Genomic DNA, 27,803 nt, shown 5'->3' on the forward strand with positions numbered 1-27,803 from the left:
AAGCTGGTTTCAGTCTCTTTTTATCCCCTCTCAGCAAGGAATGCACTAGCCACCATGTGAAATGAAATGCCTCAGCCAGAACAAAGACAATGCAACTCTCCAGTGGGCTTAACCAAACAACAAGTCAAGATTATTTGAGCTGTTGTTCACCAGCTGAGCTACAACAACTAAATCCATTCAATGCAACTCATCCATCTGCACGTGCACACGCTCATCACTTTTTGTTCCCATAAATCCGTTGTATATTCTTTTATTCACACGTGGATCATAGAGATGTAAGTATTAAGCAAATATGTTGTGGCTTGTGTCTATCTGAGCGGTTTTGTCATTTAAAACTACCGTGATTTGATATAAAATTCGTATACGCTCGTGAGTGAGAGTGCATCTGTATAGCTCGCGCGCTAGCCAGTCAGCTACCAAAATACAACTTAAATATGTGCATTTTTTTCTTTTGTGTCCCATAATATTGTTTTTTCTTTAGCATGTGTTATGTACTGTATTGCTCGAGTATATAATCTTATTTACATGTAGGGAAAGTGAATGCAATTTTAAATTGAGGCATTAGCTTAAGTTGCTAACTTAAGCTTTAATCTATAGTGACATTTTGTTTTGATCTATTTCAGTCCAAAACGAATACAATGTACATGTTCTGTGAAGAAACACGAAAAAGTATAAGAATGAATTGGAACGTGTGTGTGTTTATTTCGTGGGAGTGTATGTTATTGTATTGACAGGTCAGCCCAGTTTCCATCCAACTGCCTTTTGTGTATGTTTTTTACTTTAAAAAATACTAAAAAAGCACCATGGTATTACTGTTGGTGTTTTAGACGTGGTGCCATTTTATAACAATGATTTTTGGACTTGTACCATGGTTATTTATATGGCTTTTGGACATGTATCGACATATTACCATGGTATTTTGGAAGTTTCTGTTATCATTTACTCGCCCTAATGTTATTTTAAACCTGTAATAATTTCTTTATTCAGTTCAACACAAAAATGAAATTGTTCAGAGCAGAATGGTCACGCTGCTCTTTTCCACACAATGAAAGGCAATGGGGACTGGGTCTGTTATTCTCCAAAAGCACTATAATACCCGTTTAGCTCCATGAAAGTACCATAAAAATAGTCCATACGAGTCTTCTGAAGTCATACGGTACTACTTGCATAGGACAGAATACAATTGAAGTCATATTCACTAACAGTCTTAGTTGACGGCCGTGGTCACCATTCACTCTCATTGTGTAGAAAAAAAAACAAACATTTCAGACATTCTGCTAAATAACTTCCTTTGGGTTCCATGGAAGAAAGAAAATCAAATGGGTTTAGAACAACATATGGGTGAGGAAATGATGACAGAATGAGCATTTTTGGGTTAGCTATTCCTTTAATAGTCTATGCCTTTGCAATTGGGGCATGTTAAGGGATGGAGGCTTAAAATAATCCACATAACTTTGCCTTTCTTTATGTTTCTTGTTTGTTTAGTGCATCATAGCTGTATGTTTTCTCTTACAGACCAGTTTATTGCATGTAGAAAAGAGCTTGCAGTTCCTAAGCATCGATGCATTGGGGAAACTGAAGGTGAAGTATTGCACAATATCGTATTTGCCATTTACTCGCTCTTGAGTAATAAGTAACTTATTGGTTAGGAGTTCCGTGCATGAGCAAGATTTATGTAGAGTATTCCATGTGGAAACTAGGATAGAGGCATAGCTGTTGTTTTAACATTTATTTGTCTTTCTTTCCTACTTGTGTTGTTCCTAGACCCATGGCAAAGTGGTTTAGAGATCACCTGAGTTTTGGCAGCTGGAAAGGACCGCCGCAGCCCCCGAAACCAGACTACACAGAGAGTGAGATCCTACGGGCCTACAGGGCTCAGAAAGACCTGGACTTTGAAGACCCATACAGACCCTCTGAGAACCGGGTGCAGAAAGGGTCTGGAACGGTCGAAGCGTTCCCCGCCTTCGGCGCGGTGCTATCCAACGGTGTGGAGGTGAAGATTGTGTCTCCCAAACACAGACTGATAAAAGTGGAATCTCAAGAATTTGGGCGTAGCAAGATTCCACTAAGCATTGTGACCTTTGAAGAACCACAGACCCCTGTAAGTAGCACCACTTGTTTTCTTAACATATAGTGAGCTTAACTGGTCTTACCGGCCTGTTGGCAGAATTTGAAAGAATGGTGTGCTTTGAAAAGTTTTCTGGGTACTTGAATAAATGTTCAAACTGGAATGGGACTAGCTCATGCTTGCAAGTATTAACTAAAGCTGAAGTGTGTAATTTATTTAATGTTAATTAATCCTATCCTATCCCGGATGAATGTGCAGAAGTAACTGTTAGTAAGCCATTTGTAGGTTGACTTTCTGAAGAGTGTCAACACTGTGGCGCAACATTGCTCTGTATGTTTAAGTAGCCTGACATGTTAACTTTCGGCTCAGCTAGGCTGTACAATTAACTAAATAAGAAATCAAGATTACAGATTACAATTACAGCTGCATAATTAACTAATTGTGAAAAGTGTCAATTAGCCTTTAGCAGTCCATAACTGTTATTTTTCCACAAAATCTAATGGCGAAATCGTCGGGATTTATACGACTTTTCTAAATTTGGCGAATTCGTATAATATTGTGCAACTGCACTCATTTGAATTCCTACGACTTTCACTACAGCCAATGACGTTGCTGGACATCGTTTCCATCTAATACGCGACAATTACTTGCTACTGTCACACAACAGCTTCCTATCATGTTTACACACTCTACTGATTGGTTAAGTTTAGATAAGGGGTTTGGGTAAGGGTATAATATTAATAAGTATGTCCTTAACGCCTCGTGCGCGGAACTTGCGCTTCTGCATTACACATCCGGGAATTTGCACGTGAAGTCGTACGAGTTTATGCGAACAACATCGTGCGAGACCATACGATATAGCCAACTGGTAATTATGTACGAATTTTCATGAGATCTTTCACTGCTGCAAAGTTCACACTTCAGCTTTAAAATGAATAGCTGTAGTTTATATATCCATTATTAATAGTACACTAATAAAATAATAATCTTTGCCGCCTAACTCGCACTGTTTGTGCCTGTTTAGGAGAACTGTGCTGTTGCTTTCCTTAGCGATCATATGTACATAATAATGACAAGTAAACATTTTTCATTTGTTTACTTGAAACTGTCTTACTGGTGGTGTGACTATGAGGTCAGATTTCTCACCATGGATGTGATGCACTCCAAAAAAAAAGAAAGAAAAGCAGTTCACTGAACTTAATTAAATGGAGTAAAACTTTTCCACGCAATTAAATTACAATTTTCCAACAAAAAAGAATTGATCTGGTTCTAGTTGAACAAACTTAAATTCATTTTGTCAGAACAAATAGATAAGATCTAATTAATTGTCTTAAGTTGGTCAAATTAAATTAATTTTATTAACCATTAGTATATGCCAGTTGAGCAAGTGTAACGACAGTGAAACTGTTGCACTGTCAGTTTGATGGCAACTGCTTATAGAGCTAAGCAGCTCTCAAATCAAACATCACAGAAAGTAAGAGTCCATTCTCAACCTAAGAACAAGTACCAATCTTCACCACAGTGAAGATCCAAACAATCCTTTTAAATGCCAATTTAACACAACATTAAATATGAACAAATCTCCTATTCTTATTTGACTCAAAAATGCTTAAAATATCACTTAGTTTCAACATTTGTTCACCCATCCAGTCACCTGCAAAGCATTGTGGGAAATGGAAGTCCCCTGCCCAGTTTCATCGATGCTACAAAAAGTATTCATGTAGTCCTAACTCAAATTGATTAAAGAGGTCCTATTATGCTTTTTGGGATTTTACCTTTCCTTTAGTGTGTAATATAGCAGTTTGTGCATGTAAAAGTTCTGCAAAGTTACACACCAATGGGAGTTACTCTCTCCCATGGAAAACACTGCTCCTGAACTGCCTGAAACACCTGGTTTGCAGTCCAGCCATTACTTCCGTGACATAGCTACGTCACTATTACGTGTGTAATGATCCATCGATCTGCATTGATCCAAAGACCAACGATCCAACGTTATCGATACAATGCGTAAATATCTATAAAAATTATTTTTAAGATGTACATTTATTTTAATACTCTCATGTCAGTCACGTCCGTACGCATTTCCGTCAGGCGGTGAAGCAACCTTGTTACATTCATTTGACTTTATGAGCGCTAAATACGCTTTACATGTGGGACACGGATGTGCGCGGGGTCTTTGAATCCAAATTGTGCTCCGCTATCCGTGCGGCGTGCGCACGCATCAATCAGGCTTCCCACGAAATGGGAGCTCAGCTGGGCACTCTTTAAAATGCGAGCTCTCGTGACAAACGCAGAGCGGCTCACATGCGCGATTAATTCAGGCTTCCATTGATATCGTTGTGTATGCGACCCATTTGCTATTTTAAAGTACCATGGAGCAGTTCAACCATGTGAAACATCTTGACAATGCCGACATTCTGAACAGCACTAATGAGGGAAAGAGAAACACCTGCTCAGATCCAGCATCAGTTATAAGACTTTACACATCTACACATTTACTAACATTTATCCCAGTTAACTGTAACTGATAGTTGGACACAAGTCGTGGGTATGTAAGTATTTTGAATTGGACTAAACTGAAAAATTAGTCACTTGTGTGTGACTTTATTTTTTATATTATTTATCTGTATAATTTTTTTCAACATCTGAAGTACCTTATTTTGTTGTGAATGTCCCAATGTGGATACAGAGCGCTGAATAAAATAATCAAATGATATTTTGGTTGCATTTGAGGAAAAAAAATGTAATTGATTGTGTAAAATAGGCACATAATATCGGAATATTGATCGCAGGCCCCTGTATCGAATCGTATAGCGGCAGACTTTGAAGTATTGGGAAATATCGGATCGCAGGCCAAGAGAATCGATTCAAGATCATATTGTGATGAAACGTCCGATTTACACCCCTAGTCACTATGTTAGACCTTTGCATAATATCCACCTCAGGAATGCACTGCTCAGGAAGCCTCGGTTATGGTAAGGGGCGTAACATTTCTGACACGCGCTCTAAGCAGTTGACCAATCACAACAGACTGGGCCAGCTGACCAATCAGAGCAGACTGGGCTTTTCGGAAAGGAGGGATTTAAAGAGACAGGAGCTACAACAGAGCGTTTCAGACAGAGGGTGAAAAGAGGTGCTGCAGCAATGTACGGTATGAGAAAAATAATGTGTTTTTTGAACATTAAAGCATGTAAACCTATTCTAGTAGACCTCCAAAATAAAAGTATGAACCTGTAAATGAGCATAATAAGAGCTCTTTAAGTAAACTTCAATTTTACTAATTTAATTGGGTAGAACATAATGAAATCAAATTAAGACAAAATGTTCTAGAATTGTTGATTTAGTTCATTTTAATGAAGTAAACTGAACAACCTGCAAAAATCCTTTTTTTGAGTGTGGAACATTTTTGCCTTCAGTTCATAAATAGACCAATTATGCTTGGGAACTTTAGCCAATTAGCCTTTTTCACGCATCGATAATCGTAATATTTTCCAGATGATTATCAATATCAGTCTTTTTTTCTTCATACGTATTTCTCAACACAATTTAGATAAAGTGTGAGCAGCAGGGTAACTTAAAGGGGGTCGCACACAGGAAGTGGAAGTTTTTCACCTTGCTATGACTCAAAATTCGACTTTATTCTTTTCCATTAAACTCGACCCGAATCGTTATCAAAGTACATAGATTAATTACTCAAGCCATAACTGGATGATATATTTTATATATGTATCTTTCATAAATCGCCTGCACAATGTATTTACATTTTGAGGGATGTCTTTTTTGTGGTTTTACAGCCCACATAGAGAAATTGCATAATAAGCGTCGCCATTGCTAATCGTTCAGTTTGCGCAGTTACACCAGTTTCATACACTAACCTACAAACTCATCAACGGCACTTTGTTCATTCTTGAAGAAGTGCAAATTCTTTTGTAACTTGTATGGTGACTAGATTCACAACTTTGGACTGCCACCTGTACCGCATCGACGTATCCTGCGTTATACCTGTGCCTTGTCCTACCCGCGACACGGCGCTTCCCATCTAGTGTGCAGTCAGCTTCAGTTAATGTTGAATCGCCCCCTTGTGGTCTCTCAAAGCCATTAAGCCAGACTACATTAAACAGAAGGCCAACTGAAAGTGAATTGGAAAGCACACAATAAGGCATATATATGACAGCATAGAAGATGATTGTTTCATCTTTTGGATCTGACGGTTATCAGCCCCTTAGCAGGGATTGTTTTTTTTTCTTCAGATTATGCTAATGCTTGAATTGCTTTGAATAGGTTTGTTTGATGCACATGATGTGAGTGACCTGTGCAGAAGTCACCTGCCATAACAAACCAAGCAGACAGTGCACAAACATACACGCGTTACACATCTTTTGTAAGCTTGGCTGCATGGTTGTGTGTCTTTTGTTGGAGGTGAATGGTGGAGGGCAAAGGGACTCATTTTCATTAACCCAAATAGATTTAATCCCAGTCCCTATAGGAATGAGTTATAGACCATCACACACCACCTCTCTCTCTTTCTCTCGGTCTCTCTCTGTATTTCACTCGCTCAAGTCTATATCCATTTGATGTACGAATATATTTTCTCCTCCCTCTTGGTTTTGAAAGGGATTGCTCACCCAAATATGGTTGGAAAATTAAATCAGTCATCATTTACACACCCTCATGTCGTTTTAATTAAGGAATTCATGACAATTACAATTTTTGACAACTATTCTTTTAAGCAGATAACAGAAAATTTGGTTATCTCTAGATCATAGCTGCCATGTTTCAGACTTTTCCAGATCAAATGTTTCTGTTTCCAGGCATTCATGTGTAATTATACTGGGCTAATCTAATACATACAGGCAGCAAACAGACACATTAGTGCCATGGACTGGGCTAAAACTGTGTCTTTACCCTTCAGCGCACGTTATTATCCAAATTACAGCAGAACGCTTCAGCTCCCGTTAACTCGACTCAGACACGCAAAGAGCTGGCGTTCGCTCGCAGGACCATCCACAGATGGAGTTTGATGTCTGATGTGAAGTAGGACTGGGCAATTTAGTTCAAAAGTGAATATTTTTTTCAGCCTTTTGATGATATTCGTTTTTTCTTTTTTCTTGTATGTATTTGCTCTGAAACGGCTTACAAAAGGTATATTGCTCTTGAATCAGTGAAAACATCGTTTCTGTTATCGTCAAGATTGAAAATGCTTCATGCAGGAAATAAAATACTGTAAACATCCAGGTAAAATTGATCAAGGTATGTCTTTTTTTTATTTTTATTTTTTTTTACTAAATGAACATAAGAAAAAAAATTATAGGATACTTTTTTTTTTTTTTTTGATTTTTTCCCCCAATTTGGAATGCCCAATTCCCAATGTGCTTTTAAGTCCTCGTGGTCGTGTAGTGATTTGCCTCAGTCCGGGTGGCGGACGACAAATCCCAGTTGCCTCCGCATCTGAGACCGTCAACCCGCGCATCTTATCACGTGGCTTGTTGTGTGCATTGCCACGGAGACATAGTGCGTGCGGAGGCTTCACGCCATCCACCGCGGCAACCACGCTCAACTCGCCATGCACCCCACCGAGAACGAACCACATTATAGTGATTATGAGTTTACCCCATGTGAATCTACCCTCCCTAGCAACCGGGCCAATTTACTTAAGTTGCTTAGGAGACCTGGCTGGAGTCACTCACTCGTGGTGAGTTGAGCGTGGATGCCGCAGTGGATGGCGTGAAGCCTCCACACGCACTATGTCTCCGTGTGCAACGCGCTCAACAAGCCATGTTATAAGATGTGCGGGTTGACTGTCTCAGACGCGGAGGCAGCTGGAATTCGTCCTCCGCCACCCGGATTGAGGCGAATCACTACGTGACCACAAGGACTTAAAAGCACACTGGGAATTGGGCATTCCAAATTGGGAGAAAAAGGGGAAAAAATGCTTCCTAACATACACTGAGTCACTATGGTAAGTTTACAATAATGATTTTACATTTAGGGCCCTAATTTAAGAGCAGTGCTATGCCATAAATCATAAGCATAAAGTCAGTGGTCATGGCCATGAATTTTTGGTATTTTCGTGCAAGCATGCGCTAAGTCTAGGCGCAAGTAGGTTTGGCGAAATCGCCCGCAAAACGTGCAAATGGACTAGGTCAAGTGCAGTTTAATTCTGAGGTTCTTCTAGGGGATTTCCACCATCTGCGTCCTATTATATAGTCCATACCCTGTCAAGCACCAGTGATATAAACCAAGACAGCACATTCATAAGAAGTTGGTTGTGTAAATGGACTTTATGCACTGAATTAGAAGAATAGAAAATGTGCATTAACTGCATCCTTGATGAATACCAGGCATATTTCTATGACAGTGACGTTCTCCTTTTATACGCATAGAAAATGTGATTCTCTTCTGAATTTGGATGTATGCTCAGTTCAGTTATAGGGAATATAAGTATTATTAATCGTTTTCATCTACTGACACACAAATCATGGCTAGTATTAACAGTTATTGTATTGCCACACACTTCACTTCTACTGGTCAATTTTGATAAAACAATAAAATAAAAATTATGTATTCAAACACAAAAAAATAAAAATAAGCCAAGAATATTTCTAAATTCAAATTACACTTTAATCTAAATGAAAATATAATCAAAATAATGAAGTGGTACAAAAATCCCCAATACCCAATCCAAACATTTTAGTCACTCCTTTTATCGGCACCGTTTTGCCTGCGATTCGCGAGACAAGGAAGGAACCCAAACTAACCAGCTGAAACGATTTTGAGAAAACTTAAATGGCCAACTAAAAAGCACCTGTGAAGATTACAGTGATATTCACAATATTTAAATCGCCAGCAAAAAATATTGCGAAAATATAATAAATACTTGATATACAGTGTTTGTGCACAACGGTGGATTTGTCATTTAATGTTTCATTGTAAATGAGCAAAATGACATTTTTGAGCTGGTACATCAAAACCGCATTCTTGTAGTATCCTGAATGACTACGATAATCCTACAATAATGATTTTATGTTCGGAGCTGTCGGTTCGATTTGGCTGGAAATATCAGTCTTCCGTCATTCGTCCTCGCATGTTTACGTCATGCTCGCAAACAAAAAAGGTGGTCCAGTAGCTAATATGCTACTAATCTAATCAGAAGAGATATTTTTCAGATGAATGACATGTAGGTCTTTCTTCTTACTATTAGTCACCCTTAGTGCGGTTGGTCAGATCCTCTCTGATACGGTGATCACCAGCAACCATGAGTATACAAACCCGCAGATTCAGCACAACTGACGTGAAAAATAAAAAAAACAAAGTTTCTCCGCAAGTAACTTGTAATTTTATATTTCAACCACAGGTGTCGATAGAGAGCCCAGAATTCTGTACTGCACCTTTTAATTCCATTTCTCTTTTCTCTCAGGTGGTTCCCTCGGCTCCTGCGGTTGGCGATACAGATTACTCGGACCCGTTTGACGCCAGGCCCGACCCACAACTCAGGCCTGGCTGCCAACAAAACGCCGTAGAAACCTGCAACAGTTACATGGAGCCATTTGAAGCCCAACGATTCATAAATGGTAAAAGCAGTTCTTCACTGGATCTGTCATAACAGAAGAGAAGAGGCCAAAGAGAATATTCACTCTACGGTTATTATTTTAGCAAGTTTGATTTGTGATCTGGCCTACTTGACTGTACTCAGTAATGTGTTTTATGTTCAAAAGCAGAGAAGAGATTTATCAATGGGTAATTGTAATTGTAGCATTTGATTTTTCCTGAGGTCTACTTACAATATTGTTTAAGGTTTCTAACACAAAATCAGTTCACCCTCCCCCCATCGTGTATGTTTATTAGAGAATGTTCACAATGTATCAAATGCCTATAAACTTTTGTTTTCATTGCTGAAAACATTTAGCAATCTATGCATACTGCATTATTTGTGCAAAAAGAACCACACAAGACTTCATTTGGTCCTCTGACATGAAACAACAATGAAGCATGAATTTGTGTTTGTTTTTGCTCAGAGCTGCAGCACAGCACAGATCGGGGCAGGAGCAGCCCGCAGCTCTACGACAGCCCATATGAGGAGAGACTCCGGCACCGGGCAGCCCCTGAGGGTGACGAGAAAGAGAGCCATCTGCCCCAGGATGACGAGAGGCCGGCGGATGAGTACGACCAGCCCTGGGAGTGGAAGAAAGAGAATATCTCCAAAGCCTTTGCTGGTAAGTGTTGCTGGGTAGAAACGGGCTCTGTTCTAATCTAGTGCATCCAGTTGGTTGGCCTTTTTTTTCTCAAAATGAAAAACCCAGCTAGTAAGATTGGATGTTAAATTAAATATGTACAATATATTATATTATTATTATTAACTACATTTATTTGACTGCATTAAACATTTTGTATCAACAATGGCTGTTTGCTTATGGCAATATTCATATTCTCTAGCCTGTTTAGCTTCATCTTTTTGATTTGTATGTACAGCACACAAATAAATATTGATTGTTGATTGCGGTTATAATGCACAGTTGCATTTAAAAGAATATTCCCGGTTCAGTTCAAGTTAAGCTCAAAAGGCATAATGTTGATTATCACAAAAAAATTATTTCAACTTAATTTTAGAAAAATCTGGGTTCCAGTGAGGCACTTGCAATGGAAGTCATTGGGGCCAATCTTTTTTGTGCAAAGTTATATTCCGTTTTTCAACTTCGTTGCCATGACGACGTAACACTGTAATCTCTAAAATGACCGTAAAAACAACGATTTAAACAACTTTACAGTTTAAATAATACACAGATTTAGACATAGAAGTTAATGTAAGTGCTTTTATAAAATTGTAAGCTTCACATTTCTGCCTTTTTAAACCCTCCAAAAAGTGGCCCCATTCACTTCCATTGTATGTGCCTCACTGTAACCTCTATGTTTGTTTTCTTTTTAAAGAAAAGGTTGGACAAGTCAATTTTTTTTTTTTTTGGTAATCAACATTATGCTACAAATGCTATCATTTGAGCTCAAGTTATTGAACCCGGAATTTTCCTTTAAACTATTGCAGTAAATTGGCCCATAACTACCAGGTACACAAGATATATTGGTATGTATATACAGTAAACCTGTCCTGTATATTCAGCTTTGCTAATGTCCGATTTCCGATTGAACCTTCCGTAAATGTCACAAAACAGCAAAATGTGGTTGGTCGTTTGCATGTCGGGCAGACGGTCTTTCGTGTCTAAGTGGGTGGTTTTTCGTCAGAAAAGGCTGCGATGTGGACCAGACTTTATTATGATTGAACTATTGTTAGAGGGTGTGAGACAGTTACAACTGCTTGCATCGGTTGTTGAAGCAGGCTGAGGGTTTATGAAAAAAGCACATACTCTGTTGACAGAGCTACTATTCCCTGAGAGAGACACACAGAGATACAGATGAAGGGAAAGAGAGACAGAAAGAGAGGAGGAAAGGGGGAGAGAATATTTGAATGATTAGTTCTTGTGTCTCAGGGGACAAGAATTCCCTCCTGCTGCACAACAAGACCTTCACAGCAGGAACAGAAGTGGAATGAAAGAATTAGAGGGGAGTCACTATTACTGTTGTTCATACTGAGGGTTAGGGATTTGCACTCCTAACCATAAACCTTCAACTTTGTCATGAATCTAATCCTGCATGGTTTGTGTTGTGAAATATGACTTGGACGTGTTCTTCACGGGTTTTGTGAGATTCCCCCAGTAAAACACACTGCTAATACATTACGTTTTTGTCTTGTTTCTTGTCACTCTATTTGCATCTTACTGATTGCTTTCTTAAAATTGTTATATAATCTGGGTTTTGTTGTAGTGAAGTTTGATGCGAGAGACTGGGATCAATCCACATTGCCCCGTGATGAGCCACAGAGGAAAGGAGAAACATCCAGAACCAGCCCTCCATCCAGCGGGTCAACCAGCCTGCACAAGCCCAGCCAATATAACTCATTCCTGGGTGAGAGGGTGGACCCCACGCTGCCCCTCGAGAAACAGGTGTATGTATAAACACATGCTGCTTGTTGCAAATAGAATAGAAACACGTAATATTGTAAAATGTAAAAAATGTGAAGGGATAGTTCAACCAAAAATGAAAATTCTGTCATCTTTCACTCACCCTCATGTTGTTCAAATCATTGAGGACACATCCACGCTAATCTGTTTTCGTTTGAAAACGCACTGATTTTGCTGTTTACACCTCTCTTCCATGCTGGAACAGCGTTTTCCTCCACCGAAAACAGACTTTTGAAAACGCTTTCCATAACCACATACTTGGGAAAACGATGACATTAGGAAGCTGAAAACTGATTCACCCTAAAATGAAAAATCTCTCATAATTTTCTCACCCTCATGCCATCCCAGATGTGTATGACTTTCTTTCTTCTGCTGAACACAAGCAAGGATTTTTTGTAGAATATCTAAGCTCTGTAGGTCCATACAATGCAAGTGAATGGTGACCAAACTTTTGAAGATCCAAAATGCACATAAAGGCAGCATAAAAGTAATCCATACGACTCCAGTAATTAAATCCATACCTTTAGAAGCGATATGATAGGTGTGGGTGAGAAACAGATAAATAATTAAGTCCTTTTTGACTATAAATTCTCCTCCGTGCCCAGTCAAAAAGGCGCTCAGGTGAAATTATCACCACTTCAGTCACATGCTCTGGTGTGGATGTCGCCAAAGTCATACAGGTTTTGAGTTTTCCCTTTATTGGAGAAATCGCATCATGATTTGCCAGACTATCTATCGTATATATGGTCGACGCATTCAGAGACGCATCTGTGTGTATTTTCTAGGTGGTACCATGGTGCATTGGTGCGCTCTGAAGCCGAGTCTCTGCTCACACTGTGTAAGGAGTGCAGTTATTTGGTGAGAAAAAGCCAAACCAGCTGTAACGACTATTCGCTCTCTCTCAGGTATGCAACAATTGTATTTTTTTTATTTTTTTATGTTCCTCTTCTCATATCTGATGAAATACTGTCATCTCTTTTCTTTGTCCACTGTTGCATCATTTGATTTGTAGAATAGCTTGGCCAGAAATGTTTGAAAATTCATGAATGTTAAAAAAAGTGAAGCCAGACTCTATCCTGTCAATATGTTCTCATTTGTTCAGTACATCTATAACTACCTACCTTGATATTCCATCACTGAAGGGCAAGGGCAGAAACATTTAATTATTCTAGTTGTACTTGTGGATGTTCAGGCTGTGTGTATGTCTGTGTGTGTACTTACTTAGCTATAGTTTGGGGGCAAATTTGTACCCAGAAGTGAGCAATTGGACAAAACCTCCCTTTAGGGAGATTTTTGAAGGTCCTTGTTTGGAAAAACAGTCCATAATAGGGGTGGGTAAAAATATTGTTTTTACAATTAATTGCGATCTTCATTTGAACAATCTTGATTAGTGGTCTACCGATATATCGGCGAGGCTGATAAATCGGTCGATATTCCGAATTTTTTAAATTATCGGAATCGGGCGATAAATTTTCCCCTTTGGTCGATTTTTATTTATTTTTTATTTTTAATTTTTTTCTTGAGGGCGCTGAGAATCGCCTGCTGGCATGTGAAGCGTCTGAGACATGTAAACGACCTGTCACAGTTCATTTTGTTGTTACGTGCCATCGTGTTACTACAATAATAGACCAACACAGTGTCATTTAAACGGTCCACATATCAGAGCCGCGTTTGAGCTCATAATGTTAAAGTGCTCGCCTGTTTCGTTCTCCCTCTCTCTCCTCAACAGTTCCCTGTAACCTTTAACTGTCTTGTCTATTGATAAAAATGCAAATATCAATAAAACTAATATCATATACCATCTGCAAATATGTGCATATCACATTTAAACAGATGTAATAAACCAAACTCAGGACTTCCGTTTCGCTTTTGCGTGGAGTAGACGTGTTTTCGAGGATCCGCTTAAATCTCTACAAAATGTCGTAACAACATCAGGTTAATTCTTGTCACCTATTTATTGCAACATTTAAGCTCACCATGACGAAGCCAAACAAGGCCAAGAAAATGGAAAAAGGAGCAGAGGAAAAGGAAAATACTGCCAATGCTACGGATGTAGCTGAGGCAAAGTCTGTGCCGACCGCAAAGAAGACATTATATCTGCGATAAACACCTTAAACAAGACGGTGGAACAAAGATTCAATGAGCTCACTTCTACACTTTCTAATTTGTCGTCGGCACTGTCTGATGTGGCAACTCAAGTTGAGGAAACTGAAGAAGCAGTGCAGGTGCACGAAAGCCGCATCGAAGCACTGGAGATGCAAAATGCTAAATTGGCGGCTGAGGCGACTATAGTGCAGGAAAAGTTGGAGGATGTGGAAATGCGCTCTCGCAGACATAATATTCGCATCATGGGGATCAAAGAGAAGATGGAAGGTGGTAAGCCCTCAGAATTAGTTAGTAAGCTGCTCTCAGAACTACTAGGGCATGATCGCTTTAAGAAGCCTATCCGAATTGGCATTGCCCGCAGGAGTGCAAAACCGGCCGTCGGCAACAGACCCAGGCCTATCATTGTCAGATTACATCATCTCCCTGTGAAAGAACTCGTGTTATGACTGGCATGGCAAAAGGCTCCACTTCGCCATGATGGAGACGTTGTACAGATATTTCCAGACCTGACATCCAGAACGATGAAGAGGAGGCAGGACTTTAATGGCATCAGAAGTAAATGCATGGCAAGAAAAGTAAGGTGCGGCTTCAAGTTTCCTGCGAAATTCATTATGACAGTTGGGTAAGAGACTAAGACATTTGAAAAGTGTAACTGGATTGCTCAAGTAATACCAGTCTACGTTTACTACTAAGGTCAGGGGGGTGGCTATTCTGATACGGAAAAATTTGCCTTTTATACAAAAGAAGACTATCTCTGATCAAAATGGTAGATTCATTATTGCAGTGGGTTCTATAAATTCAAAACAAGTTACTTTAGTTAATTTGTACGCACCTAATTTTGATGACCCAACCTTCTTTCAGAAAGTCTTTAAATTAATCCCTGATATATCAGAAACAAGTATAATTTTTGGAGGGGATTTTAATTGTGTCTTGGATAATACTTTAGATAGACAGCCAAGTCAATTAGCTAGTGCTGCATCCAAGTCGAGCACTATGATAAGACATTATATGCAGTCTTTAAACATTGTAGACATATGGAGAGTTCTTAACCCTTCTGGGAAAGATTTTTCATTTTTCTTTCCGGTACATAACTCTTATTCACGGATTGACTTTTTTCTGTTGAACTCAAGTTGTTGTCATGTGTCAGTGAATCAAAATATCACAATATAATAATATTGGCCATGTACCTCACTCATTAGATCTTAGACTAGACAATTCAAAGAGAATTTTGATGGCGATTAGATAATGCGCTTTTAAAGGACGAGGTTTTCTATAAAGATCTCAAAAGGAAGATTACACAATTCGTAGACGTTAACGACAAAGGTGATGTACATGACTCAAATTTATGGGAGACACTAAAAGTTGTTGTCAGAGGAGAAATAATTGCATTTGAAGCAGCTCAAAGGAAGAAAACAAAGGCGAGGATGACTGAAATTGAGAACACCCTTGCCATACACGAAGACCTGCATAAAAATAACCCAAATATGATGATGCTAAAGAAAATTGTTGCACTGAAATATGATTACAATTCCTTGCTATCTGAAGCGGTCTTGAGGTTAATGGGTAAGGTTAAGCAAAAGTGCTATGAATTTGGCAACAAACCACACCATCTTCTAGCATGACAATTGAGACAAGATCAGTCATCCAGAGCTATATACCAAATCAAGAGTAAAGAAGGTGAAATAATAACCAATCCAGTAGAGATAAACTTTTAAAGTTTTATTTGGAAGTTTATACTTCTGGAAGTAAGACAGACCAAAAAAAGTTGTATGTGTTTTTTGAGGGATTATCAAAGTTAGATGAGGATGCCTTAAAGGCTTTGGACGCAGTTATTAGTATGGAAGAGGTGGAAGCCGCATTTAAGGAGTTTCCTAACATTAAGGCCCCAGGGCAAAGAAAGATATTCAGCCCACTGTGGCAGGAGACGCTCCACAGCATGTTTCTTTGTATGCAGACGATATACTGCTTTTCGTTAAAATCCTAGTGAATCTATTCCATTGCTTCTTACCTCTATTAAAAGATATGGCAATATATCTGTTTTTACCATTAATTGGGAAAAGAGTATATTAATGCCAAGACATCTAATATCTGCAAGCAGTATTTAAAGTTCACCCCATTCAAAATAGCGGATAACTCCTTTTACGTACCTAGGCATCACAATAACTAAAAACACAAGATCTGCTTATAGTTAATTGGCAGAAGAAGGTTGATTAACTAAAAAGTAATATAGAATACTGGAGGACACTGCCATTGTTGTTAGTAGGTAAAATTAATGCGATCAAGATGGTAATCTTACTAAGGTTCCTCCATTTATTTCAAGCCATCCCTTCATGTATACCACAGTTGCTATTTAAACAACTAGATAAGATAATAATTTTTTTTTTTTTTTTTTTTGTGGAGCTATAAAACAGCGAGAATTATTAAAAAACACCTTATTAAACCTAAGGAAGAAGGGGAATTTGGTTTACCTTTTTTTAAAGCATACTACTGGGCTGCTAATTTAAATGTTTTTTCCTGGTGGAAAGTAGACCATACGGAGGGAGTATGTGAGAAACCTGACTGGCTTAAAATAGAACAAGCCCTCTGCTGCAATATGTCGCTGCGGGCACACCTCAATAGTCCAGGAAAGGTAAATACCAATCTATACAACAATCATTTTGTGATTGATCAATCATTAAACATCTGGAAGCAAATTAGAATGCATATTAAAGCCCCCAATATATATGTCGATAGTCCCATATGCAAAAATCACTCCTTTATCCCTGCCCTCAATGACCAAGCTTTCTCCCTATGGACGCGAAAGGGAATATGCGACATCAGCTCTCTTTACATGAATGGACAGTTTCTGTCTTTTCAGGAGTTTCAAACAAGATTTGAGATACCCAGAACCCACTTCTATAGGTACCTGCAAATAAGAGATTACGTAAGATAACACTTTCCCAATTTTGAGATGTTAAAGAAACACGAGATACTAGAGGAAATCAATAGATTTAATGATGGAGATCCCAAAGCAGTGTCTTATTTTCACCAAGTGTTGATTAATCGGTTAGACAATGATACTACTACAATCAGGAAAGCGTGGGAAGGAGACTTAGGTTTAGTTATTCAGGAGGAACAATGGGAAGAATGTTTACAGAACGTAAACACATGCTCAATAAACGTAAGCCACAACTTGGTTCAATGTAAAACTTTGCATAGGCTTTACGTGTGTAAAATTAAACTACATACATTTTGCAATAAATGCAAAGCTGCAGAAGGAACACTAATTCACTCGTTATGGTCATGCAGTAAACTCCACAATTATTGGACTGACATTTTTGACTTCATCTCAAACACCCATAAAAGGGAGGTTATGCCAGATCCAGTTGTGGCCATATTAGGGGCAAAATGTGAACTTTTATTAACAAGAGTGAGCACCAGTCTATCTCTTTATTTATGGTTTAAGCAAAGAGATTGATCCTTCAGAGGTGGAAATTAGATACAGTTCCAACATTTGATATTGGTTAAGAGAGCTGGCGAACATTATACATATAGAGAAATTAAGATTTTTCCATAACTGTAAGACACATTTATTTGACAAAATGTGGAAGCCTATAATGAAATACGTAGGAATGTAATTGCATTGCACTTTTTCACATACTGTATTCTTAATGCTTGTATTGAGCAAATGCTATGACATCATGCTGTGATTTCTTTTGACTGCCCTTTCTTTGTTTTATTATGTATTTATTTATTTGCTTATTTGTTTCTCTTTTTAAAGAAATATTTGACACTATTTTAGTCTAATTCAACTGCACTTATGTTCCTTTTTGGACCTTATAAGTGTTGACCTGTGCACCATCAGGAACCAAAATAAAGGCTTAAAAAAATAAACCAACCTCACACAACTTCAGCAGATCCAGCATCCTGTGGAACACTTCCTCTGAAGCACGTATTCTAACAGTCTCTTCTCAAAAGTTCCCTGTAAATATTCTAATGATAAAAGGCAAATATCAATAAAACTTCTGTTATATACCATCTGCAAATATGTCTAGCTCATTTAAAAAGATGTAATTCAAGAACCTCATGAAAATCCAGCGTTTTCTTCCCGTCAAGCGCTCGGATCAGGATCAAAAATTCCTCTGACTCACAAATAATGACGGTCAGTCCGTGGCAATCCAAGCAGGCGATCCAGGCTGTTTAAACTGTCAGGAGATTGCTGCTCACGCTGGGTCCGCAAGAGCGTGTGGGTGCAACTTCAAAGTAAAAATGCTTACGTGTGCTGTAGGTAAATGTCTTATTCACTATGCACTGTATGTGCAATTGGTTTGATTCAGTATTTTTTTTTTTTAGAAAATGCAATTGCTAACGTGGACATGCCATCCATGGTTGCTGGACAACTGTGTGTACTGTTATTTCCTTCTTCCTAATATATTAACAATTTCTTCTTGCAGAAATAAATTACTAAAATTTGATAGCTAAACAGAAACTGCTTTAGCTACCATTTAAAATACAATACTAATTTTTTAGATTCTTTTTTACAAAGTTAAAGTTTAGTGTGACATTGAGTAGTAAGTCATTTTTTTCTTATAAGTAATAAGAGTTTTTTATGTTTGTTATTTACTGTATTAAATTGTGTGATTATATCGACATTGTGTCGGCCACCCTGCTCTCTGGATATCGGCATCGGCCATTCAAAAACCCATATCGGTCGAACACTAATCTCGATAACGATTCTTAAATCCCAAGATTGATCTTTCACTCAGTGCACAACTCTCTATTGCAGTGAGAGGAAATTACTCGCATTTGCAACCATATTTCACACTCTGTGACTAAAGTGAATATATTTGGCAATTTATTTTAAGCAAAAGGGACATTATAACTGAAATATACCCATATGAATCCATATTGAATCGAATCAAAATCGAATCGAGAGCTTGTGAATCGGAATCAAATTGAATTGGGAAATCTGAATCAATACCCAGCCCTAGTCCATACATACAGTTGAAGTCATAAGGTACATTCACTTAGGTTAAAGATATTAAAACTAATTTTTTAACCACTCCACAGATTTCATATTAGCAAACTATAGTTTTGGCAAGTTGTTTAGAACATCTACTTTGTGCATGGCATGAGTAATTTTTCCAACAATTGTTTACAGACAGATTTTTTCACATTTAATTGACTATCATAATTCCAGTGGGTCAGAAGTTTACATACATTAAGTTAACTGTGCCTTTAAGCAGCTTGGACAATTCCAGAAAATTATGTCAAGCCTTTAGGCAATTGGCTAAATGGAGTCAATTGGAGGTGTACCTGTGGATGTGTTTTAAGGCCTACCTTCAAATTTGGTGCCTCTTTGCTTGACATCATGGGAAAATCAAATCAGCCAAGACCTCAGAAAAAAAAAAAATTGTGGACCTCCACAAGTCTGGTTCATCCTTGGGAGCAATTTCCAAATGCCTGAAGGTACCACATTCATCTGTACAAACAATAGTATGCAAGGATAAATACCATGGGACCACGCAGCCATCATACCACTCAGGAAGGAAACGCATGGTCTACTAGAGATGAACGTAGTTTGGTGCAAAAAGTGCAAATCAATCCCAGAACAACAGCAAAGGACCTTGTGAAGATCCTGGACGAAACAGGTTGACAAGTATCTATATCCACAGTAAAACGAGTCCTATATCGACATAACCTGAAAGGCTGCTCAGCCAGGAAGAAGGCACTGCTCCAAAATCACCATAAAAATGCAAGTTTGCAAGTGCGCATGGGGACAAAGATCTTACTTTTTGGAGAAATGTCCTCTGGTCTGATGAAACAAAAATGAAACTGTTTGGCCATAATGACCATTGTTATGTTTGGAGGAAAAAGGGTGAGGCTTGCAATCCGAAAAACACCATCCCAACCGTGAAGCATGGGAGTGGCAGCATCATGTTGTGGGGGTGCTCTGCTGCAGGAGGGACTGGTGCACTTCACAAAATAGATGGCATCACGAGGAAGGAAAATTATGTGGATATATTGAAGCAAAATCTCGAGACATCAGCCAGAAAGTTAAAGCTCGGTCGCAAATGGGTCTTCCAAATGGACAATGACCCCAAGCATACCTCCAACGTTGTGGCAAAATGGCTTAAGGACAACAAAGTCAAGGTATTGGAGTGGCCATCACAAAGCCCTGACCTCAATCCGATAGAAAATTTGTGGGCAGAACTGAAAAAGCGTGTGCGAGCAAGGAGGCCTACAAACCTGACTCGGTTTCACCAGTTCTGTCTGGAGGAATGGGCCAAAATTCCAGCAACTTATTGTGAGAAGCTTGTGGAAGGCTACCCAAAACATTTGACCCAGGTTAAACAATTTAAAGGCAATGCTACCAAATACTAACAAAGTGTATGTAAACTTCTGACCCACTGGGAATGTGATGAAAGAAATAAAAACTGAAATAAATCATTCTCTCTACTATTATTCTGACATTTCACATTCTTAAAATAAAGTAGTGATCCTAACTGACCTAAAACAGGGAATGTTTTCTATGATTAAATGTCAGGAATTGTGAAAAGAGTTTAAATGTATTTGCTTAAGGTGTATGTAAACTTCTGACTTCAACTGTAAATTTAATTGATTTTTTTTAAATTTGAATAAGCAAAAAGTTTTCAATTTGGATTAGGTTTAGGGTGTGACTTGGTGTTATTTTATAGTAATTATAGTTAGCTTTTTATAAAAACTATAAAAGTCTGTGGTAAGTCCCCATTTAGATAGCTGAGCAAACGTGTGTGTGTGTGTGTGTGTAAATATGCATACTTTTCTCAATTTCCAATTTTAGTGTGCTCAAATGGCTCAAAACTGTACATTTTGTATGCTAAAAGCATTTGCTGCATGCTATGAGAAATTGTGCGATGCAAAATAAATATCAACAGTAGTAGTATACATGAAAATTCTGAAAATAATGTAAAAATGAAATCAAGGGAAAGTTCACCTGAAAATGAGAATTCTGTTGTCATTAATCACCCATAACTTTATGACTTTCATTTTTCATGGAACATGTAAGGAGATGCTAGGCAGAATGCTAGCCTGATTCACCTTTCGCTTTTATTGTATGGAAAAAGATGCATTGAAAGTGAATGGTGACTGAGACTAACATTCTGCCTAGCATCTCCTTTTGTTTTCCACAGCAGAAAGTAAGTTATACTGGTTTGGAACGACATGAGGGGGAGTAAATAATAACAGTTTTCATTTTTGGGTGAACTGTTCCTTTAAACAGTGCAGATTAAACTAAAGTCTCTCTGTGTCTGTGCAGGAGTTGCCACGGATTCATGCACATGAAGTTCTCACAGTCTCGTGATGGGAAGTTCATCCTGGGCGAGAACAGTCCTCCGTTTGACTCCATTCCTGAAGTCATTCATTACTACACCACACACAAGCTGCCAATCCGTGGAGCTGAACACCTGTCTCTGCTCTTCCCTGTACTAGTGCAAACACTCTGAGCACACACACTCACACACACACACACACACTCACTCAGGGCTTAACTCACATGGCTACTTTAATGCTTCGTTTTCAATCAGATTTAGAAGTCTTGAGCAGATCTATGAGTGTAGGAATTTGATATTTTGGTAGTTCGATTGAACCCAAACATGGTGTTGAATGCTTAACAGGTAAAGATCACGCTACATGTGTAGGAAGCATGAACTGAGAGAAGCGTTTTCTCCACACCGCTGGACTCTGAAGTGTTTTCGGATCACACATGGAACTGCAATATTATACCATTTTTTTCTGCTCCAAAAACTTCAAATAATAGATTTAAAATTTGAGGATAAAATGTAGACTAGCCAAAGTATTTATTAAGATTTAACACTAAAGCGATGATGTACAGAACAAGTAACGTCCTATGTGGCTAGTGTTTTAGATTAAGCTCTTCTCTCTGCAAATTTAGAGATTTTTCACCCCAAAATGACAATTCTGTCTTCATTTACTCACCCTCAGGTTGTTCCAAACCCATATGACTTTCTTTCTCCAGTGGAACACAAAAGGAGACATACAGTCATTCAGGCTAATTTTATGATGCTTTCTTGACCGCCACGGTCACCATCCACTTTCATTGCATGGAAAAGAGCAACGTCGACATTCTTCAAAATGTCTACTTTTTGAAAATAGAGAAATAGAAAGTCACACGGGTTCAAAACGATTTTGGGTGAACGATCCCTTTAATTTTGCAGTTTAAAATGAAGGCTGCTCTTTAACCAACACTTAACATCCCTGCGGCAGGAAGTAGAGGCGATGAATCAGAGTTATTTGACGGTGAGGAAGTCTAGATACGACACTGGAATGTTCCGAATGTGACTTTCACTCGTCCGGATGGCCAACTGCGCACACAGCTTTGTTTAGGTCCTTCTGCACCACCCTTAAGTGAGAAACCAGGGCTGCTGAGGATGATGGAAACAGGAAGTTTTGTCATCCCACCATCTTCTACTCACCTCAGTGCTTGAAACCTTTAGCCTGGAAGGAACCGGTCAATACCGTGGCTTTTCATTTCACTCCTGTCACAGTACTAACCATCAGTTTACACTACCAGCGACCATTTGGTGCCCTCGGGCCCCTGATGTTTTAAGGACAACTTAGCAATACTTAGCTTCCGGCATTGTGTCTAAAGTGTTTTAGTTTAACGTGACATTTGAAATGAGGCCACTTTTACAGTGTCCCTTAAAATGTGCATGTCAGTCCATTGACAACCATAATTCTTGCAAATGGAGATGAAACACCAGTATTTTTCTTCTTAAAGGTACAGTTCACCCAAAATTTAAACATTCTGTCATTTACTCACCCTCACCTTGTTCCAACTTGGGGCTGTCAAGCTCCAAAAACACTCCATAAATGTAGTTTATATGCCTCAGATGCTATATTTTAAGCCTTCTGAAGTTATATGGTAGATTTGTTTGAGTAACAGGCTGAAATTTAAGTCATAATTCACTAAAAATCTTCTCTCTCGAAACTCGCATATAGCTGGTGTTCAAGTACAGAATTAAAAAATGCCACGTTACGGTCGGGTACTATGCACACCAGTGATGTTTAATTAAAACATTTTGGATGTATACTCGGGCTATTAGATTTAAAGGGATAGTTGACCCAAAAATTTAAATTCTCTCATCATTTACTCACCCTCATGCCGTCCCAGATGTGTATGACTTTCTTTGTTCAGCAGACACAAATTATGATTTTTAGAAGAACATTTTAGCTCTGTAGGTCCATATAATGCAAGTGAATGGGTGCCAAAATTTTGACGCTCCAAAAAGAAAATAAAGGCATCATAAGAGTAATCCATATGACTCCAGTGTTTTAATCCATATTTTCTGAAGTGATATGATAGGTGTTGGTGAGAAACAGAACAATATTTAAGTCGTTTTTTGCTTGAAATTCTTCTCCCTGCCCAATAGGGAGCGATATGCATGAATAATGTGAGTAGAAGAAGAATGTAAATGTGATCTGTCCATTATGGAACTTAACAGTAGTCATTTTATGGCAAGAACTGCATAACGTTTCTTTACAAAATTCTACTTATGTGTTCCCGCAAGAAAATAACGGCAGGTTTGGAATGACATGAAGGTGAGTAAAAAGTGACAGAATTTTCATTGTTGGGTGAGCTGTTTCTTTAAGAAACACAATAACTTGGTTAACCTCGCTGTATTTTGAATGCTTTGATAGTGACCAACAGAAAACTGAAATGTTTTTGTTGTTGGTGTACGGTATATCCTCAGGCAAAGCAAAGGCTGATGGGAATCTGACAGCGTGCACGCACACGCACTACTACGCAGGGTATGTACTACTATAGACATCTTCACCGTAGCTATTGTATGTTATGATGACTGTAATTTTAGTGAGTCTTGTTTTCTATTTGCTGTTATCCAGCTTTTAATTTCTTTGGAATAAAATATGCGAATTGTTTTCTAAAAATAAAGCCTTTGTCGCATTATTATCGCGTGCCACAGTTGCATTGCAGCTGGTTTCTGGATGAATCCTGACTGGATGTGACATTACAGGGCTGAAGAGCAAAGAGTCTCTCTCTCTCTCTCTCTCTCTCTCTCTCTCTCTCTCTCTCTCTCTCTCTCTCAGCAGAAGGGTCTCTTCTTCAAAGCTTTCATGCAACGCACTGTAAATATAGGTCAAATCTCCTCCATGTGACTGAGCTTATACATGCTCTGTTGTCGACAGAACTAATGGCTTGTGTGGTTTTGGTGTGTCTTTCTGTTTGTGTGCTTGAAGGTACACTTTTCACACAGCTGATATTTGCCATCAAAATATTCTCTCATGTCACACTGTCCACAATGGCTCAGTTGCTTTTTAAAGGGCTGTCTTTCAGTTTGATTTATATTCTCCTTTTATCTGTGTTTTGTGCATCTATAGACTAGGCATTAGTGCTGCTTGCAAAGGCAAGCCTCAGTGTTACGACTCACATCTACATGTACGAGAATATTTTTAATGAGAAATGAATGTGTTTGGTTGTGGTCTAGTTATCTACTTAATGGAATATTCTGAGTACAAGTTAAGCATTTGTGGCATAGTGATGACCACAAAATTTAATTTCGACTCATCCCTCCTTTAAAAAAAAAAAAAGTTGAGGTTACAGTTACAGTAAGGCACTTGCATTGGAAGTGAATGGGACCAATTTTTGGAGAGTTTAAAGGCAGAAATGTGAATCTAATAATTTTATAAAAGCATTTGCATTAATTCTTCTGTTAAAACATATCTATTATTTGAGCTGTAAAGTTGTTTAAATTGTTGTTTTTACAGTCATTTTAGGGTTTGTTGACATTACATCCTCATGTTAACGAAGTTGTAAAATTGGCTGTAACTACACAGAAAAGATTAGTAAGTGAGCTGTATAAATATACTCAATGTTAATGAAGTAAAAAAATAAATAATTTTTTATTTATTTATTAAATGTTTAAATACTTGACAAACATTGGCCAAGGATGTCTCAGTTTACATTTATTTTAATCACTTTGGGCATTTTATAATATCTTACTAGATTACAACAATTTCTGATTTATTTGGCTTATAGAAAATCAAAATTTAACATTTTAGAGTTACAATTTTACAACCCCAATTCCAAAAAAGTTGGGACAGTATGAAAAATGCTAATAAAAACTAGGAGTGATTTGTAAATTATATTCACCATTTGCTATGTTGAAAGCACTACAACTACACATTATATGATGTTTTATCTTGTGAATTTTATTGTTTTTAAATGTACTAAATGTACAGTAATTTCAAATCAGATGATTGCAACACGCTCCAAAAAAGTTGGGACAGGCGAGTGTTTACCACTGTGAAACATCACCATTTCTTCTAATAACACTAATTAAGCATTTGAGCACTGAAGACACAAGTTTAAGTTTAGAAAGTGGAATTTTACCCCAGTCATCCATTATGCAGGTCTTTAGCTGCACAATTGTACAGAGTCTTTGTTGCTGTATGGTGTGCTTCATAATGCACCACACATTCTCAATTGGATACAGGTCAGGACTGCAGGCAGCCCAGTCTAGCACCCACACTCTCTGCTTACACAGCTGTGAAATCCGGGCAGTATGTGGTTGGAAGTTGTGCTGTAGTAAAATACAGGGACGTCTCTGGAAAAGACGGTGCTGGATGGTAGTATATGTTGCTCCAAAATTTTTACATATCTGTCTGCATTCATGGTGTTCTCACAGATGTGCCAGTTACCCATGCCATGGGCACTGACACACCCCTGGCATATACAGACACTGACTTTTGGACCTGATGCTATTAACAGTTTGGATGGCCCTTTTCCTCTTTGGCCCAGCTAACACGACAGCTTTGTTTTTCAAAAAACTTTTTGAAATGTGGACTCTTCAGACAAAAAAAAAAAAACAGTTCCACTGTTCTACTTTCCATCTAAGATGAGACCGAGCCCAGAGAAGCTGGCAGCGCTTCTGGACAGTGTTGATGTATGGCTTCTCCTTTACATAGTAAAGTCTTAACTTGCATCTGTGGATGCAGCGGCGAATGGTGTTGACTAACAAAGGTTTACTAAAGTAATCCCAAGCCCATGCTCATGATATCCATTACAGATGAATTAAGTTTTTTAAGACCGTGACATCTGAGGTATCGGAGATCATGCACATTCAGAAGTGGTTTTCGTTTTGCCCTTTATGCACCGAGATTTGACCAGATTCCTTGAATCTTTTAACTATATTGTGCACTGTAGAGGCTGAAATGCGCAAAATCCTTCCAATTTGTTTTTGGAGAACATTGTTCTCAAAGTGCTGGGTTATTTGCTGAAGCATCTGTTGGCAAATTGACAAGTCTCAAATGATACTTGCTCTTGAAGGACTAGGCTGATTTTGGAGGCTCCTTATACAGTATACAGTACTATGACTTGACTGCCTCACCTGTTTAACATCTCATGTTTCACATTGCCTTATTTCAACTAGTCAAATTATTATTAGTCTAAATTCCCCCTGTCTCAACTTTTTTGGAGTGTGTTGCAATCATCTGATTTGAAATTACTGTACATTTTCAAAATACAATGAAATTCCAAGGTAAAACAACATCATATAATGTGCTTTCAATATAGCAAAGGGTGAATATAAATTACAAATCAGTCCTTTTTGTATTAATTAGCATTTTTCCTACTGTCCCAACTTTTTCGGAATTGTGGTTGTAGTACATGCCTATTTCACAAATTAATCTTTATTGCCTTATCAACTGTCAAAATGGGGCACTTTGCATGTCCATTGTAACAAATCATTCCTTCCCTCTAATGTCAAACACATTGTTGCCATGTTACAGGGTTTTTGAAAGTGCCATTATAGTTATTTTTGCCATTTAATGTTTTAGGAGAAAATTATATGTGAAAGGTCTTTTACCATTGTGGGGCCTTTAGCCCTGTAATATTGTATTGTAATATTGTACCCTATAATCTTAAATCATGTTAGTAAACTTATTTACTAACATATTACCTGTTCAAAAAAATACTCTGTGTGTGTTTTGTGTGTGGGCATGTGCATGTGTGCACAAACCCTGTTTGAGTGGAAAGTATGCAGTTTGTGGGAAAGATGCAGTACCTTGTAAAGCAGGTGGGGAAGCTAGAGATCAGTATGGGCCTAGGGGCTAAATTTGAGAAAATTTTAAATATTTTCAGGTCAAATTTGATTCATTTATGTACAAAAAACTAGTTAAAGCTGTAAAACATCCAGAAAGTCAGAAGGTCTGGTTCTTTCCATAAGGGTCCAAATTGACCCGTTAAGACAATAGAAGGAACAATTTGTTTTAAATTGTAATTTCCCTTATTCAGTTACATAAAAAATAAAAAATAATTATGGTCTTGACAAAGTCACAACGATTGGTGCCAAAAACGAATTTCTAACATATTTCGTATTTATACTAAATTCTTTACCTGTCCCAGGTCAAAAATGACTCTAAGACATTAGGAGGGTTAAAATGTCTGTGCCATTACACAAGGTGTGCTATTGTTTAGGTAGCTTGCTATAAACACATTTACAATATCTGACTTGGTTTTCGAGCGGGGGGATCGCCAAACTGGATCACGCAACCTTAAACCAGTCAAGGGCCTCTGGGCACTGGCCACATTGGCCCGGTCGGTAATCCATCCCTGGTTTTTC

General features: G+C 38.2%; 1 protein-coding gene across 2 annotated transcripts; it reads left to right on the forward strand.

The window, feature by feature from the left end:
* Positions 1 to 58: 58 nt before the first annotated feature.
* On the forward strand, positions 59 to 25,094 carry LOC127440681 (SH2 domain-containing adapter protein F-like). Of its 2 annotated transcripts, XM_051697418.1 has the most exons (8): positions 59 to 275; positions 1,516 to 1,581; positions 1,765 to 2,101; positions 9,486 to 9,639; positions 10,084 to 10,281; positions 11,882 to 12,062; positions 12,864 to 12,983; positions 21,461 to 25,093. In XM_051697418.1, exons 3-8 carry the CDS (start codon positions 1,769 to 1,771, stop codon positions 21,645 to 21,647), a joined length of 1,173 nt encoding a protein of 390 aa, XP_051553378.1. In that variant the 5' UTR covers positions 59 to 275; positions 1,516 to 1,581; positions 1,765 to 1,768; the 3' UTR covers positions 21,648 to 25,093. The 2 variants fall into 2 exon arrangements, with proteins under 2 accessions (XP_051553378.1, XP_051553379.1); XM_051697419.1 differs by lacking the exons at positions 59 to 275; positions 1,516 to 1,581 and having other exon boundaries at positions 1,676 to 2,101; positions 21,461 to 25,094.
* Positions 25,095 to 27,803: the final 2,709 nt, after the last annotated feature.

The sequence above is a fragment of the Myxocyprinus asiaticus genome, chromosome 5, assembly GCF_019703515.2.
Source record: "Myxocyprinus asiaticus isolate MX2 ecotype Aquarium Trade chromosome 5, UBuf_Myxa_2, whole genome shotgun sequence".
NCBI lineage: Eukaryota > Metazoa > Chordata > Actinopteri > Cypriniformes > Catostomidae > Myxocyprinus > Myxocyprinus asiaticus.

Excerpts from the sequence above, each read along its gene's own strand:
- LOC127440681 (XM_051697418.1), top strand. The coding sequence starts at position 1,769 with ATGGCAAAGTGGTTTAGAGATCACCTGAGTTTTGGCAGCTGGAAAGGA. Across the intron at positions 2,102-9,485 it reads TTGAAGAACCACAGACCCCT|GTGGTTCCCTCGGCTCCTGC; the intron begins GTAAGTAGCACC and ends CTTTTCTCTCAG. Across the intron at positions 9,640-10,083 it reads AGCCCAACGATTCATAAATG|AGCTGCAGCACAGCACAGAT; the intron begins GTAAAAGCAGTT and ends GTTTTTGCTCAG.